The 16,547-nt window shown below is 37.5% G+C and overlaps 1 protein-coding gene across 3 annotated transcripts in view; it reads right to left on the minus strand.

Annotated features, from left to right (window-relative positions):
* Positions 1-297: 297 nt before the first annotated feature.
* The window catches only part of LOC147161861 (leucine-rich repeat transmembrane neuronal protein 4-like), a 40,017-nt gene continuing 23,767 nt past the window's right edge, over positions 298-16,547 (minus strand). For 2 of the 3 annotated variants that reach the window (XR_015097313.1, XM_086097538.1), the window contains exon 3: positions 298-2,732. Coding sequence is in view for 2 of the 3 variants with exons in the window: in XM_086097538.1 (XP_085953664.1) it covers positions 2,667-2,732 (66 nt within the window). In the remaining variant the exon portion in view is untranslated. Of the gene's footprint in view, positions 2,733-5,885; positions 5,992-16,547 lie in introns of those variants that run through there. The other variant, XM_086097539.1, reaches the window with a different exon arrangement.

The raw sequence follows: 16,547 nt of genomic DNA on the forward strand, positions 1-16,547 counted from the left end.
GGTTTACAGCTTGACATGTTCCGACCACAGTGAACATGGGAACGGATCAATAATCATGAGTCCCTCTTGAGTTATACACCACATTTCACAAGAAGCATAATTAGGGCTGTTGCAGCTCACAGCGGGTGCTGCTGTGAACAAGAACAGTTGAGCAGGGATCAATGATCTTCCTCTCTAAATTAATGAGGCCAATGTTGATGTGACAGCTCCTGGTACTGGCGATCCCATCGGGAATACGTTGGCCTTCACGGGGTTTGCACACTGAAAAGCCTCGATGATTATGGAGTAGCAACGGGATATGGCTAAGTCATGTTTTATTTGATCAATTCATATTGCTGAACAATCAAGTCAATATTTTCATTAAAAAAAAAACACACAGTTGAAAGTGAACAAAAACATACAGCCGCGTACTAACCATCAACAGTGAGGAAAAAGCAGAAATTTACAATAGAAAATGACCATTTTTCAGTATAGAAAGGGATACATTGAAAGGGTTTGAGAAGCATGTCACAACTCAATATACAGTACCTTAAGATGAAACACCAAGCACACGAAGAACAGCGCGCAAAGATGTCAGTCTCCTGAAGGGAGAGTGGGATGGCCATTCTCAGGGAAGGGAAACAAGTCACTTGTTGTGAAAAGTGCTCAGGTATCTCCACAGGACAGGTTCGAGTGAACACCATCACTGCATGTTTCACAAAGACGCACGTTGATACACAACGGAGCACTTTGACAGTATGAGAGAAAAAGATGCTGCTTTTCATGTGCTAAGGGACAATCTGTTCTCATAAGAATTTAGCAGAGTATCAAGTTTAGAACAAAAGTGAAAAAGAAGGTAAAAGTAGAAGGAAGTCAAACAGAATGAATTCGCTCAGTCTCAAGTATGGGCCCGCTCGGTATTACGAGGCAGACGGGACACTTCTTTTCGACAAATAGTACAGTTTGTAAGAAGTATAAAAGTATAGACTGTTTGTATATTTCTTCCTTGCTCAATGGAAACAGAGATGCACCATGCATATGTTTCACTGTACAACAACGCTAAAATGTTATTATTGTACTTTGTGAATACGACCACAATGAACAAATAATGTACATAAGTAAAAAAAAAAGATAGCAGTATGGATTGTTTACGTTTTTATATCCCGGCAAAGAGCTTCTAAGTTGCCTTTTTCAAACAATGAGGAAGAGTGACGATTGCCGCCGATGGTATGAAGGGGTTATGTCTTCTTTCGGTTCCGTTTGTTCTAGTCTGTACTTCCGTAATATTTCTGGCGTGACGTGCCGACGGTCAGGCCGACGCCACAGGCGGTAGGCGTCGTCACGTTTGCCTTCGTCAAATTGGTGTATAGAGGAGACTTTTAACGGGATGGTGCAAAAAAAAGAACAAGGCACCTTTTCACATTTTCATGCAGTCCTACTAAATTCTTGTGAGAACAGCCTTTATCATAGCACGGCATTTATATTGACATATAATTGCAACTTTTGAAAATAAAACAGGTTGTGTCCGCCCATGTTAATCTTTTCTCATTCCCATTTGAAATCATGATGTCCCCACACAAATCGATATCAATAAGTTCAAATCTCATAGGAGGTCAACACATTATCATCAATACTGCCTGAAAAAAAACTGTGAAACGCACTGAGCAGGTGAGAGGATGAAACAATTATTTCTACTTCACACATCACATGTAATGATGATATGTTCATGATATGTTGTATGAAGGCAACGGAATAAAACTTGCTTTGTGAAAAAACGATTGCTTCATTGACATTTTTGAGGTTATTCACGTGAGGGATGGAGCCGTGATCACAAGCGGCAACAGCAAAAGCAGTGCATTTGGTGTTTAAGGTTAAAAATGCCCAAAAAATAACATAAAAAGCCTTTAAGTACATCATTAATAACATTATACGCTTTAGAAAAGAACAATTCATTCATGACGAGTGTTTGACTTTTCCCACTATTTTTTTTTTTTTTACCTCTGATTGTATTTTCTGTCAGTTAAATCAAACCAGATAGTTGGGGTCTGATCACCATTAGAAACCACATTGAAAATTAAACGTACAAAAAATAAAATAAATTACAAACGCACAACAACAAAAGTCATTGGCTTGGGATAGTCTCAGCTCTGGCTAATTTCTCTCTTTTCGACTTTTCTCTTGTGATCGCCTGCTGTCCGATCATCTGAAACAACAGGTGCAAAGACAGATCCTGTGAGGCACAAATACACCATCCAAGCCTTGAACGAGTCTTTTCTCGAAGAAAGAAAAGTCTTGTATGATGACGTAATGCTTCCCATGGAATCAAAATCCACTTTGAGTTTTACATACTGTCACTGTCAGCGAAGGAGTCCAATTTTAAAGCAATCTTGCATATGTACAGTCTTGATCCTGGAATTCAACCACGTTGTCCTCATAGAGACAATAAGCAAATGTGGTTGAGATCCATCATTTCCAAGTAGTTATTGTGAGCTTTCCTCCATATTAGGCCGTGATTACCAAAAACTAGGGTTTGAATTTAATATTCTTGCAACGTTTTTTCCCAGTAATTTTCTTGAGTGAATAATTGCAAGAGGATAAACCTGCTCTCTGCATATAATACCTTCTGTAATTATATTTTGTATGTTAGATGAGTTTATTGTCCCCAGCATGATCCAAAGCAGTTCCTTCTAATGGATGGTAGGCAGCTCGCCCAGCCACGCACCAGGTAGTGGGCGTCGACATGCATACTCGTTCTGCAAGGAAACAAATGAAAAGATTACGTTAGAGACATCTAACAGCACTTCCATGCCAGATTCAGAGGTGGATGCCAAAGTGTTCAAGTCATTGCAGGGACTGGGACTGGTGATTTCATTATAGTGCAGTGAAAGCAAAGCAAGACAAGGCAAGGTTAGTAGTAAAAGCAACATGTGAAATGTAACTAAACCACTCTTAAATGACTGACTTGTGTTGTTGGATGGATTTTGGCATTTGGCTCTCATCTGAGAGGCAAGCGCTTTTTCGCACAAGGGCTTACTCAGCTTGCATATCAATATTTGACTCGGAAAATATCTACTCTTAGAGTGGACCTAAGCTTTTAAAAAGCACATTTGGGGGCTAGGCAGAAAATAATTCCACCATTCATTCATAAAACAACGGCTGAAAATCTTTTAGTATCCGCTTGGAATGATCCCATTTTAGCTTTTCCTTCCACCCGGAGTGATTATTGTCAGTGAGGAGCCGATCTAAGAAGCATAAAGGGCTCTGATGGGAGCTGAACTTCATTTTGCATTTACCAGACTGACACGTCTCAGAGAGGCTAAGAAAACTGTGCAAATTGTTGAAACATTACAACTATAAGTACCACACATTGACAAAAAAAAAATAGTCACATGCATGTAATAATGCAATGTCAGCTACCTGACAGGAAATTAATGCAATTTTGCTATTCTCTAAATAATCCATACACAACTCTCCAAAAGTTATCTTTTTCCTCAGCAATAGTTTTGTTCTATGAGTACACATCGAAGGTGAGGCTATTTGTAATACTTCTGTAACTAATGCAATCGGTATGTTTTGCAGACTAAAGGTCTTGAGAGAGCTCTTTGCTTCTTCCCTATTATTAGTTACTTCTTGTGTGACACCCTCGGTAATTAGAGACCTTTTCATAAGCCGCCAGTTCGGCCTAAGGAAGGCAATATTAATTTGTAGATTCGGCTGGTTTCTTCATATGCTCAGTACTTATTCCCGGTGCCATTTCACACTGTTACATTATACATAATGTGTACATGCTGCCTGCCGCCTTTAGATGCCACGGGGGTTCAAATCCCGGCCAGTGCCCCAATACCCGGCCTCTGCTGGTCCCAAGCCTGGATAAAAAAAATTGGATGGGTTTTATAGACTGACAAATGTTAAGTACATATTGTTCGCCTTGTTTTCTCTTTCTTTACTATTCATTTGCTTTGCTTACATCATTACCAAGCAAGTATTTATAATAAAAAAAATTGCTATGATTGAAGCCCCTCAATTTAAGCACTGTTCGTCAAATAGCAGAGACGTACAGTCAGGGAAGGAAAAAAAACAAAATAAATTATGAAAATTATTTCCCATTTTGCGCCAGCCTCACCTCAGATTTCGCAATCCCTCCAAAAAAAAAAATCTAAATAGCGCAGTGCAAGAATAAATACGTGCTATTGATTTGTTTTTGTTGACTATTCGTGTGTGCCTGTTTGCTGAGGCTTTTGTTTTTTTCCAAATCCATACTGTGCTTCCCTACAAGAGCCTGGGGCTGTTCCCCCCCCCTCCCCCTTTCTCATGTTTTTCTCTCATCTCCCCGTTGGTCATTGTCTGTTTCTATGTCTCTTGAACATGTTGTCTGTTCCATTTTCTTGCACCTTATGGGATAATGACACTAAAGCTATTCGGATTATATCGATAAAAATACTGTACCGACAACAGAGAAGGCTATTGGCATCTCTCTTCATTCCAATATAAACTCTTCTGGATTTCCTTAGTCAGGGTAATGTATTTGTGTGATACAAATTTAGTTTTGCTGATCACACAAAACAGCAGAAGAAGTACGAGGTGAGGCAGACAGTATTCTGCCTCGCACCTGTGGCACAAGAGCACAAAAGTTCCCATTGTTGCTTCGTCCTTTTTCTAATCTACTTTGGCACCTCGCTAGCTTGACTTCATAAGAGTTAAGCCTGAGCTTTTGCATAGCTCACAAACAGTGGAGAATGAATGCTAAACTCCTCGACAGCTTCTCAGCGTTTTCTTTTTTTTTATGCCAAAATGGATTTGTTCCAGACTGTAACAGAGTCAACAGTTACGGCATCTTTCGCTGATTGCCAGCTATAACAGTGTATGCGGAGCAACCATTCTCAGTTTCTAACTATTGTTAAAAGACTCAAAACATTTATTTGGAATAGGACTGAGCAGACAGTAAGTCTAAGATGTAAAAAAAGGAGAAAATGAGGACTTTTACAACAAAGTAAGAAATTGGTGCATGGGCTTCTTCTATTAGTAAGCCGAGGACACAGTTTTAATTTGATCTGAAATGAGATCACGCTATTATAAAAAATAATCGAAAATTTAAATTAAAAATATTTTCAACAAAATAATATTTCCAAGACCGATCTATCTTGAAAATATTTGAGCATTTAAAAAATAAAAATAAAAATAAAGAATATTGGCTACCAGTAATAATATTTATTGATTGCAGTTCACAACTTAGCGATTCAATGAGCAGCTTTTAAAACAAGCAAGAAAAAAATTGCAATAGCTAATGCGCTGTCTCTAAACTCCTAGAAATGACTTTCCTTCAGGCTAAATGAAACGAATGCTGACTAAAATCTGACCTCAGTATCAGTGCCTCACCAGCCAGCCATGAGCCTCATCACAAATAACCATCATATAAACTCATTTTCCATAGTAGAGAGTCTTCCCCAAAATAGTCTGGTTCCGCCCTTTGTGGTTGCTTTTCCATGACACTTTTCCGAGGCCGTCCGCTCACAATGGAATGTACATATCTGAGGGTTGTGTCGTCACTGTCGTGCGGCAAGGAAGTCCACAGCCATAATGTGATGAAATTGTGAATTTTCCTTCATCAATAGTATTTATCATTTCTTTGCTTGAGAGTAAAAAAATAATATTGAATATTAACATTATTCTGGCCTCCTTTAGGTCTAATCATCCTGCTGCTTTGAATAAAGTGCTCACATCATTGGTGATGACATGGAAAGGCTGCCAGTAATACAGCATAGACGTTTTTCGTATCTGCCACAAGAGATTACCTTGACTTTTGCTATCTTAGCATAAGTAGATGATGCATTTCACTTAACTTTAGCATTTAGAGTTTAGCTTCCAAGCTGGCAAGATCCCAGGAGAAACTCTGCAAGCCGGGTTGGCATGAACCCTTGAGTTACACCAATGCAAGGTGACAGCTGGTTGTCCATTGATACCGTTGATGATCTCAGTAATCATGTTATCAGGTCATGTCAGGGATATTTTTGCCTGGAAGCACAGCAAGGCATTTAAAAACTAGTATGATCTCCGGAGACAAGCCATTAGCTGACATGATACATAGATCAAAAATTGGAGTCGCTGACCGCCTAATGCTTGCCTCCCGCGTGTTCAAATGACATTCTTCCCCCAGCTTTGGCTTTGAGATGTTCGAGAAAGACAAAATATGCTGGCAGAGATCCTGGTGGTTTCAAATTGGACCACCAGGACCAGCGCCTTTAATACTCAGTGATGGCTTGGCTTATGTAGCCACACTTGGGGGAACCGCATTATATCCACAGTGTTCAGTCAAATATGAAAGCTTGAGCGGGGCTAGCCTCCAAGTCTAAAATAGTCTCATACAAAATGTGTGTTTTGTTGGGAGCAACATGTAGAGATAAATCTTTTATGACTTATGATGGCTGGAATGATTTAATATTTTAATGTTTAAAGCTCAAAAGAAATTTTACTTGAAACAACGGTTGACCAGAGAAAACACTAAAAAGGGGAGGAGAACTGGAAGCTTAGAGAATTTGGAAGCGACCCAAAATTAACTCAACAGGTAACCTTTTTGATTTTTAATTGATTCTACATTAAAAAAAATACTGATAAAATAAAAAACAACTAAAAGATGCAAAAACTAGAATGATTGATTTGGGGACATCTACAGTGTGCAAGTGTGATTTATTTCACAATATTTCTTCCTAGGAAACCATCAACTATGCGTGATGAACCGGCAGCGTGGAAAATTACATTTGTGATCTTTGGAGGCATCTATGCATAAACGACGACTTATTTCTCAATCTACCACAAATGCTGACATTTGAGAAAATTGCCAACGTTTTCTCACTGCATTTCTATTTCCATTTGACCAGTACAAATGTTATTGAAAACAAAAGTACAAATGGAAAAAAAACTTTTATATACATTACCATTACCGCACAACCTGGATAATAACCACTGATGCTGAAAAACATCAATGTGATACAACCAACCAACAGACATCATACGGTAGTTAAATGTGCCAGCTCAACTACTTTTAGATAAATAGGCCTCCTAATCGGGTTTTATCAGAATCCCAGTGGGCCAATTGGTTCAAGTTAGTTTTTGCAAGTGAGACCAAACCAGAATAATGTACTCATCTGTGCGTGCTGTTTTATCTTATAATTCAGACAATATCTTACGTGATCACACAAAGGCAAAGAGAGAGTTGTGTGAAAGCACAGATCTTTAATCTTCAAAAGAGTTATGTGTTTACAGCTAATTCCTTTTCAAACGTTCTTTTATCTTTGGGCCAAATATCTGATGAGACTGAAATTAATGAGCCGGGGCAACTGAATTGAGTGTGCTATCATTATCATACAAAACTGGAAGTTGCCAATTCCTTACCAAGCAGAAAATAAAATAAATCAAATTGAGGATTACCACTTCCACTGGTCAACATGCTGCATCATCATATCATAGAAATTATATACATGAAGTAATATGATTTAATCATATGGGTGTCAAAATTTGTGTGTTAATGTTGAGTTAATTTAGATTTCCTTTAACGCCACAATTTTTTTTAATGTGCAATTAATGAATGCTCCTTACTTGGAAAGCCTGTACTGGGGGAATTCCAGTCGTAATGCAGGAGACACATCCATATCAAAATTGAGCAGTAATACATTTAATAATAATGCATATATTTGTGGAGACTGGGGTCAAGTTGTATTTTACTGTTTTTAAAATGTGTAGAATTTCCCGTTGCTTCATGTTAAATATTAGATAGCTTTTAATATGAAAAGAAAAACTCACTGAGCTGTCACCAACATCTTACAAACGCAGTTATGCCATCTAGTGGCAGAAAATGACCTTAACATAAATCAATATCACACTCGTTTTTTTACAGTACAGTACATCTTTTTAATTTTAACTCAATTTGATGAATTATTATGCACTTAAAATTACCGTATCAATGACTAAAAGATGCAGCCATATTTCTTTTAATTTATTTATTTTTTCTCCAAGTTTTTCCTCCTTAATAAGAGTATGAAAACTTAGGGGGAAAAACATTGTATTGTACAGTTAGAACAGATGTTAAAAGTAATGAATGCAATTAATTAAGATTAAAAAAATGTATCGCCTGGCACCCCTAATTAATAAGACTGCCCCTAAAAAGTCGCATTTTGCCCCCAACATTTGTGACAGTGCCAGTATATGTGTCACGTGAGGTGTCTAGTTTAGGACCCAAATGCAGGAAAGGCACAAGAGTTAAGTTATAAAAACAGCCACATGCTGACACAGATCTACTTAGATGGTGGGTGCAACTGTTGTGATCAACGTATCCTTATGAATGACACATTCACCGACATTCTGTTTAAAGCTATGTTCCATTTGTACTTGGAAGCACAACACATATGTTTTATTCATCTAGTGACGGTGTATCACTTTTTTTTACACGACTACTTCCTGTGATGTACAGTAACTTCACAATAAGAGAGCATTCAGAAGTTTAAAGGTGACAGCGCCATAAGCTCTCTAGCTCTAAAGTTCCCCATCAAAAAGGCTTTTCAGCGTCGGTTTGACATCGTGACATCGTGACGTCATGGTGTTGACAGAGTTATTTTACTTGTCAAAAAATGTCATTAATTCAAACCGGGCATGCAAAATGAGTGTTAATGTTGTTAGTGATTTTAGTGACATTTTCAGGGACAAAGGTTAATTTTGTGCTGAAGCAAGTAAGTACCTAATGTTCAGTGAGAGTATAGTTGTTGCATATTAATCTCAATATTTTTTTTATGTTGCATTTTTGAGCATTTGAAATGTTTAATTGAAATATATTAAGGGTTGTGTTTAGCTTGCAAATCTATAAGTTTTAAAACATAGACTTGTCAAAACATGCCTTGCGAAAATTAAACTGCACCAAAAAAAAAACTAGCCACCAAAGGGTGCTAGAACTGCAAAAATGGAAATCAACCAAACATCTTTTTTTTTAACAAATGTGCTGCTTTTACTGTTGTGACATGACGACGACAATTTTGTGGCAGTTTTAATATCGCAATATCATGCTATTGCCGTTACATCCCTAGTGCGAGGACGTGAATATTTACTTTGCAAGTCAATTAACATCATGCGTGCTTAAAGATGAAAGTTTCAAGCGACTTTGCTCCTCGTAAAAAAAAACACATTAGATGCCATAGACGGCTTTAGACGTCAAAGATTCATTTTTACTGGGCTGGCAGTGAATGAGTTAATCTGGAGCCCTGGAATATCTGCCATTGAATGACTGCAACAACATTGCCTCCAGTGGTATAATCGTGAGATTTGATTTTACAAATCAATGATCAATCAGTTCAATAATTTCAGAACAAACAATAAATGTTTGGGCTGAGAGTAAAAATATGACTACAAATTATTATTATTTTTTTTTTATGTTTGTGGACATGGTAAATGTCAAAAAAAGGTTTCACTTCACGTTTCATTGTTTTTAAATGTCATTGTTAAATTACTTCTTTTTTTTTAATCACGCGTAGTAGCACTTACTTGACAATTCACTACAGTATGCCAAAGTGTTGCTCTAAACATTGCAGTTTTAGTAGGTTTATAATGGGACACCCTGCGATGGGAAATTTCAAATACTGGCATGTATCCGAGGAACAACACAGGTAATTATAAATCCATCAAACAACTCATTGGGTTGAACTTGAGCTTCAGTATATTGAGCTCATTATTTTGTGTTTTCCAAGAAGATCGGTATCCTTACTTTCAACCACCACAATGTTTTCTAGTGAAAAGCAATAATGTATGCATTAATGCTATACACAAGTGTTGTGCATTCATGGTCAAAATAAATCATGCATGCTAGATGAAGGATGAATGACACTTTTACAAACAGCATTGGACATAATTAGTCTCTACTCGTGTTTGTAAAAGACAAGGTTGGTCAATTAGTTACATCAAGGGCTCACTGAAATCAAGTGGCGGCCAAAGAGGAGCAAGCCGTTGAGTGGGTGGGAGCACTAATTTCCCATGTAGTATCTTAGTTAAATATTTTCCTTCCCACTTGGGAGATGCGGGAAAATAAGCATTGCATCTCATTTGGAATCATCCATGTGCTTAATCAGAACGTTCATTTGCATATTGCGCGTGACACTGTTGCAAAAATATCACAACAGGGAACAGCTTTAATCTCAGTGCATACAGACATGAGACATTCGATTTAGGCGCCAGTACTAACTTTATTTTTTGCTGAAGAAAGTCAATAATTTTACAAGGAAAACCAGAGAAGCCTGTTACAGCACTTGATGGATGGTCAACAGCAACTTGCACTCTCTCTTGAGTGCTCGCTGTCAGACACACAAGCACTCAATTCTATGATTAATAAAGACTGAGATGCATTAGCATACTATTATAAATTGGTAAACAAGGCCACATCGGCATAACACGGTTTGGAGTAAATGAAATGATCCTTTTGACAACATTGGTTGTTTTAAATGAAATAATTGATAATTGCACTTAATAATTATGTGGCTTCAGATTGCGTTTGCTGTTTTTTAGTGAAAATGTGACAGAACTGAATGGTGGTTATTAGCGTGACAGATGAATTAGGTAAAATATGGGGCGTTTTTATACAGTTTGGTTAATAACAACGAGGATATGTGTTTTCTCATCAAGCATTTTTTTCCCTCTTCTTACAATAATATGTTTGACCAATCACGACTCAGCTTCAACAAACAGGTGAGCCGTGATTGGTCGTTACCTGAATCCTGAGCAACTGTGATGTCATTTTGCCAAGTTGACAGGAAGTGGCAAAATGGCCGCCTCCTGAGATGGTTAAAAATGGGTTGATTTTGCTGCTTAACATATTCCACAAACGTAATATTGATCACAATACCGTGTTCAGACTTATTGTAAAGAACATTTTTGGGTTGATTTTACTTGGAAAGGAAATTAATAAATCATATTACGCCTTAGCACGGCAAGGCTACAAAATGTTCCTCAATAGCCGACGACAAAACCTAAGTCCTTGATTGATTGTCATTTCAGCAAGTGCTGATTTGCTGTGGATATCATTTCAATTAATTTTGGATTCAAAAGCGAGAACATTTTGTCAAAATGCCTGTAAATGTTGGGAGCCAATGTAGCAGATCGGGCGCGGCCTTCTTGGACAACAAACCATAGATAAAAACACTAAATTCATGGAAATAAATGTAATCCAAACAACATGGCAAAATTTTTTATAAAATTCAAAACGATTCAAAAGGTATCTCGATACAGTGGGTGCAATGCGACTTTAAAGTGGAACACTTTGATTTGGTTTGATTCCTTGGCATGAACTTGTCAGTACGGACTTTAAAAGAGGCATTTCTTTCAAAAAACGATTTTCTGATTTTAATCCGTTTTTTGTTACACCATTTGCACAGGTATCGAGAAATCGATAAAAACTATCATACGCATGCTACGTAGGTAGATGTGGACATGAGTGCATATCCATATATTGCATGTGCAGTGTAGTATAGTACGTAGTAGTCATATAGATGTATTTTGCATGACATTTTGTCAGCGACAGTAGTTATCAAGTGTAGAAGATCACAAAAAAAAATGAACAGTGAGCAATGTTTTGTGTGTACACGGCTCCGAGATCTCCCAGAGGACATCATATCCAATGGGCTTCGGATAAGAGCGAAGCCAGCACGTCTGCGGGGAGGTGTGGTAGTGTGTGCACTTATTTGCAGAGCGGGGGGTGAATATGTGCATGTTTTATCTGCACTTTGGCGTAGTGATTTATGGTGGTTGTGATTTATCCAGGTGATGGATGAGCGCATTAAGCGCTACAGCGATGCCAAGCCTCTCTAAGTCTCTGTCACAATATATTGTGCGCTAGCATATAAAACAACTCAATGCAATATTAAATTATTCTCACGAGTTAAAACAAAGATGAAATACAGTGGAGCCTCTAAAGTCAATCACAATCCATTCCAGGATGCTGGTTGAGCTCCCATTCTTCGTACATAATAAAGGAGGCACACACCCCGAATTGATTTAGTCAAACGAGATATGTTAACATTCCTACAAGGAAGCAAAGGGCATATGTAAAAACAACACAATGCGTTCTCAGCCTTAACTTTGATAAACAATAAACACTAAAAGGTGAAATATGTTCTCCATTTAACATCCATTGATTTATATTATACTGACCACGGCGACCTACCTTAACGTTTTCTGTACATTCCGTGTGACTCGGGATGCACATGCTTTACAAAGTAGCAAAAATAGCCTCGAAGCCTTGAAAAAATACGACTGGTTTTGACCAGCTCTGTTAAGAGTATTGTAAAATACTTTTTTTTTGTCTTCCCATAATGCCACACGGTAATGTCTATTGTCTGTGTAAGTCAATAATGTGGCAATGTGGGGGAAAAAATAATGTTTTTAGCATTTAGCCTACGCTTTAGCAATATGTTCGAGCGACTTTATCAATACATTTGAGGGAGTTTGTAAATACGTTGGAATGATTTTTGCAAGATGTTAGAAAAACGTATACGTTCGAACGACTTAAACAATACGCACGACTTTACAGTATGTTCGAATGACGTAGCCCAGTCAAAACTCCACATTGGCCACATTGAATGATCAATTTCAACACGTGACAAGTTTATCAATTTTATTACCTTCATTTCGGCGCTGAAAGAATGTAGTGTATTATGGCATCTTCATCATCATCATCATCATCATCGTTATCGTGAGTCGTCGTGAGTACGAGTGTGTTTAAATCATTTTAAAAGTGCGTTTAAAGACGTTTACAAATGCCCCAAGTATGTAGGTGCCGTATATGCTATAATAACATGTCTTGGGTGTATTTCAAATTCAAAAGCACAATAGGATTTGATATTATTTATTTAGATGCTGAGTAATATGTCTTGGAATGATAATCAATCTCAGCATTTTTTCTCAAACTGCAGAAAAATGTATTGGTTTCCAACCCAACGATACATTTGCTCTAGGAATATTTGTAGTTCTAATTCTGCTGTCATATAAACTTACAGAAATGAAAAGAAAAAAGATAATAATAACGTAATAAAAGACGGATGTCAAGTTGATGCGCTAATTAGGCTTAAAACAAATGCTTTGTTACTTTTTTCTGAACATAATTCCAACATAACGGTTCACTGATTCTGTGCCCTCACATCGCTAATGTTATGACAAGAATACAAAATACTGTCCCTTCATCAAATTCACAGGATATTAAAAGGATCTCTACTGAGATATGCGTCAGATAAGCTACCTTCATATACAAGCTAATGCAAATGTTTCTGTCTCCCACTCTCCATGCACACACAATATCACTATAACGATAACATGAGAGCTTTTCCCATAGCTTCCATCTCAATGCAGTGAATGCACTTTGACCTCTGCGGTGGCCAGATTCTGTTGCTTCTCCTACACTGCTGTTTTTGGATTAACAGCATCAGTATGTGCATATATATGGGTTGAGATTCCTTTTTATGATATTGCTTCTTCTAGCATTTTACATGACAAAGAGACACATTTGGTAATTTAAGGTAAAGATAATTGGGGACTGCATTTGGGACAGAGTCCATCAGATCAATCAACAGTTGTTTTTTTTTCATTCTTAATCTGTATTTTGTAATAGGGTGTCAGGCGATTACAATTTTTAATTGTAATTAATCACATGACTTCAATAATTAATTCATGATTAATCACAATTTTATATCTGTTCTAAATATAAAATAACATGGTTTTTTTCCTAAGTTTTCATACTATTGTTAAAACCCGTGGGCAGTATTTTATTTTGAAATGGCTTGGTCAGAACCATCAAAAAGTCCAAAACGGATCACGCTTACCGCCTAGGGTAACATAAAAGTGGAACAAATGTTAAACTAAAATAAATATGGTTGCATATTTTAGTCATTGATACAGCAATTTCATAATAATTCATAACATTGAGTTAATATTAAAAAGATCCACTGTACTGTAGGGAAAAAAAACAAGTGTGATATTGATTTGTGTTGAGATAATTTTTCTGCCACTAGATGGCATAATTGCATTTGTAATACATTGGCGACAGCGCAGTACATTTTTCTTTTCATATTAAGAGCTATCTAATCTTTAACATGAAGTAACTTGTGAAATTTTGCACATTTTTAAAATGGCAAAATACAACTCGACCCCAGTCTCCACAAATAGATGCATTATTATTAAATGTATTACTGCTCAATTTTGACATGGGCGTGTCTGCTGCGTTGCGACTGGAATTCCCCCAATACAGGCTTTCCAAGTAAGGGGTGGTAATTAATCTTGGGTTAAAAAAATTAGTGCCGTTAAAGGAACTTTAAATAAACTCAAAATTAACACACTCATTTTTACACCGCCATTTCGTATATTTCATACAGAGTAGTGATGTGATTGCATAATATAACACGTCATTTGTGGTGTGTGTTTTTGACTTTCTATTCCTCTTCCTGTTGGCTCATATTTATGGAATTGCCTCCACAAACGGTTTTCAGAACGATGTGTAAACTCAACGGTACTTCTGTTGTGGATGCTTATTATAGACCTGACAGCAGATGTGAACACAAGCGGCAGCATCCACGCCAGCTCACGGATGTGTGCGCTCACGAATAAAACGTAAATACGATCTCGGTGAAATGACACCACCTCCATTTATTTTAAAGGTGCCTGACGTTAAATACTGGCAGCTGTTGCAAAAGGCCAGGCATTATGAAAACATAAATATGCCAAGTAAACAAATCCTCTCTGATGTGTGGAAATGATAAAGGGGTGAGCAGAAGTGCTTTGTTAGAGGTAACCTCACACGGGGCAATTGAAATAGATTTTATGGAGAGATATTAACCGTTATTTCTAGAATATGTTTAGAAGAACAGTTTGATGCAGGCACAGCGTCACATGATACGGATACAAAATAAGACGGAGTATGTTTGTTCTCGTCAGCGCTGGCCATCCATCATTCCATTTTCTATTGCTAACCCTGTTCAGGATGGTGGGGACCTTGAGCTTTTCCCAGCCGGCTTTGGGCGAAAGGCAGATTGCACCCTGGTCACCAGTCAACTACAGAGCACACATGCAGGCAGACAACCTTTCATAGTCACATTCACACATTCACTGAGTGGGGACTGAAATGCAAATCAGGCCAGTAAACCACTAACGCGGTCAGTGAATGCGTGTTCCAAATGGCTAAACATACGGTATCCGTTGACAGAATCGAAATCTTCCACATCTTACTACCGTACAAGTCACACACTCACCTGCCCCCCCCCCCCCCCTTGCCACTGTGGGATTTCAACCAGACAATTTGTGTTTACTGGCAGCTCATCTGGTTGCTTTGCTTTTAGGATTTCCATTTCCAACTGCAAGTCAAGCGTACAGCGCTTGGAGAAGCTGCTCTGACAATTTGATACGGAGCTGAGCACATGTGGACAACCATTCACACTCACATCTACTGACAATTTTGAAACTTCAATTAAGCGTGGGGGAGAACAGGCAAACATTTCAGAGATGATGTTCAACCCAGAGATTTGAACTGATTTGAATGCTAATCACTATTCCGCCATGTTGCCAGAATTACAAGTAACTAAACTCAAATCTGTGTGACTCGATATAACCGTACACATGCTCGTGTTTAGATCATGACTCACTCCCGCTATGATATAAGTGGACTGACATTTATGCGAGGATGACGGCATTGTCAAAATAGTGTTTCAGTGTCATGAGTGATGATTGCCCGTAGCCATTTGTATCTGTTAAATTATGTTAAGCATGCTTATAGGTATGTTTCCCCCCCTATTTTTGTTCTATTCCACTGGTGTGATCGGACAGGCTTTTTTCATTGAACCCACATTTGGCTGTTTATTAAAAATATTTTGGTTATTTACCCATGTATTTGAGGCCAAAGCTTTAGTACCATATTGTGGCATAGGAACAAGTAATATTCCATATTAGGCAATTATATACTTTTTTTTCCCTTTTTTCTTTTTAACAATTACATGATGATTTTCACTAATTGAAAGTCTGGTGCTTATCCCCTGTGAATAGTGGGGGAACACTACAGATGTTCTTTAGTACATACGTGTGGGGAAAAAATTGCAAAAGGTGCAATAAAGTTGTTGTTTTTTGAAAGCAATCATTTTATTTTATTTTTTTTATTTTTATTTTTTATTTTTTTTAAAGAGTTGAGTATTGTTCATTCGGTAATGTCATCATCATTGCTCTTTTTTAAAGCAATGTTTAATTAATTTGATTAACCGCTACTGATACTGTACTTCATCCTGATCACATGAAATCGGACCCGATCGCGTCATTGTCAACTGACCGAAATCGGAGGGAAATGTTTTTAAGTGAGTGTTTTTAATTTAAAATTTTTAAAGTTTGATTTATGTACTTGCCAAGGTATTGGATCGGGACTCGGTATCGGCAGATCCTCAAAATGAGGTGACTCGGACTAGGGTCCCAAAAAATGTGATTGGGACATCACTAGTTAAAATGTTACTTACAACATGGTATTTACAGTAAATAAAGGTTTTTCTTATGGTGGTTATGTTGGCAGTTTG

This window comes from Leptonotus elevatus, chromosome 15 (assembly GCF_054856555.1).
Source record: "Leptonotus elevatus isolate MCC_2025b chromosome 15, RoL_Lele_1.0, whole genome shotgun sequence".
NCBI lineage: Eukaryota > Metazoa > Chordata > Actinopteri > Syngnathiformes > Syngnathidae > Leptonotus > Leptonotus elevatus.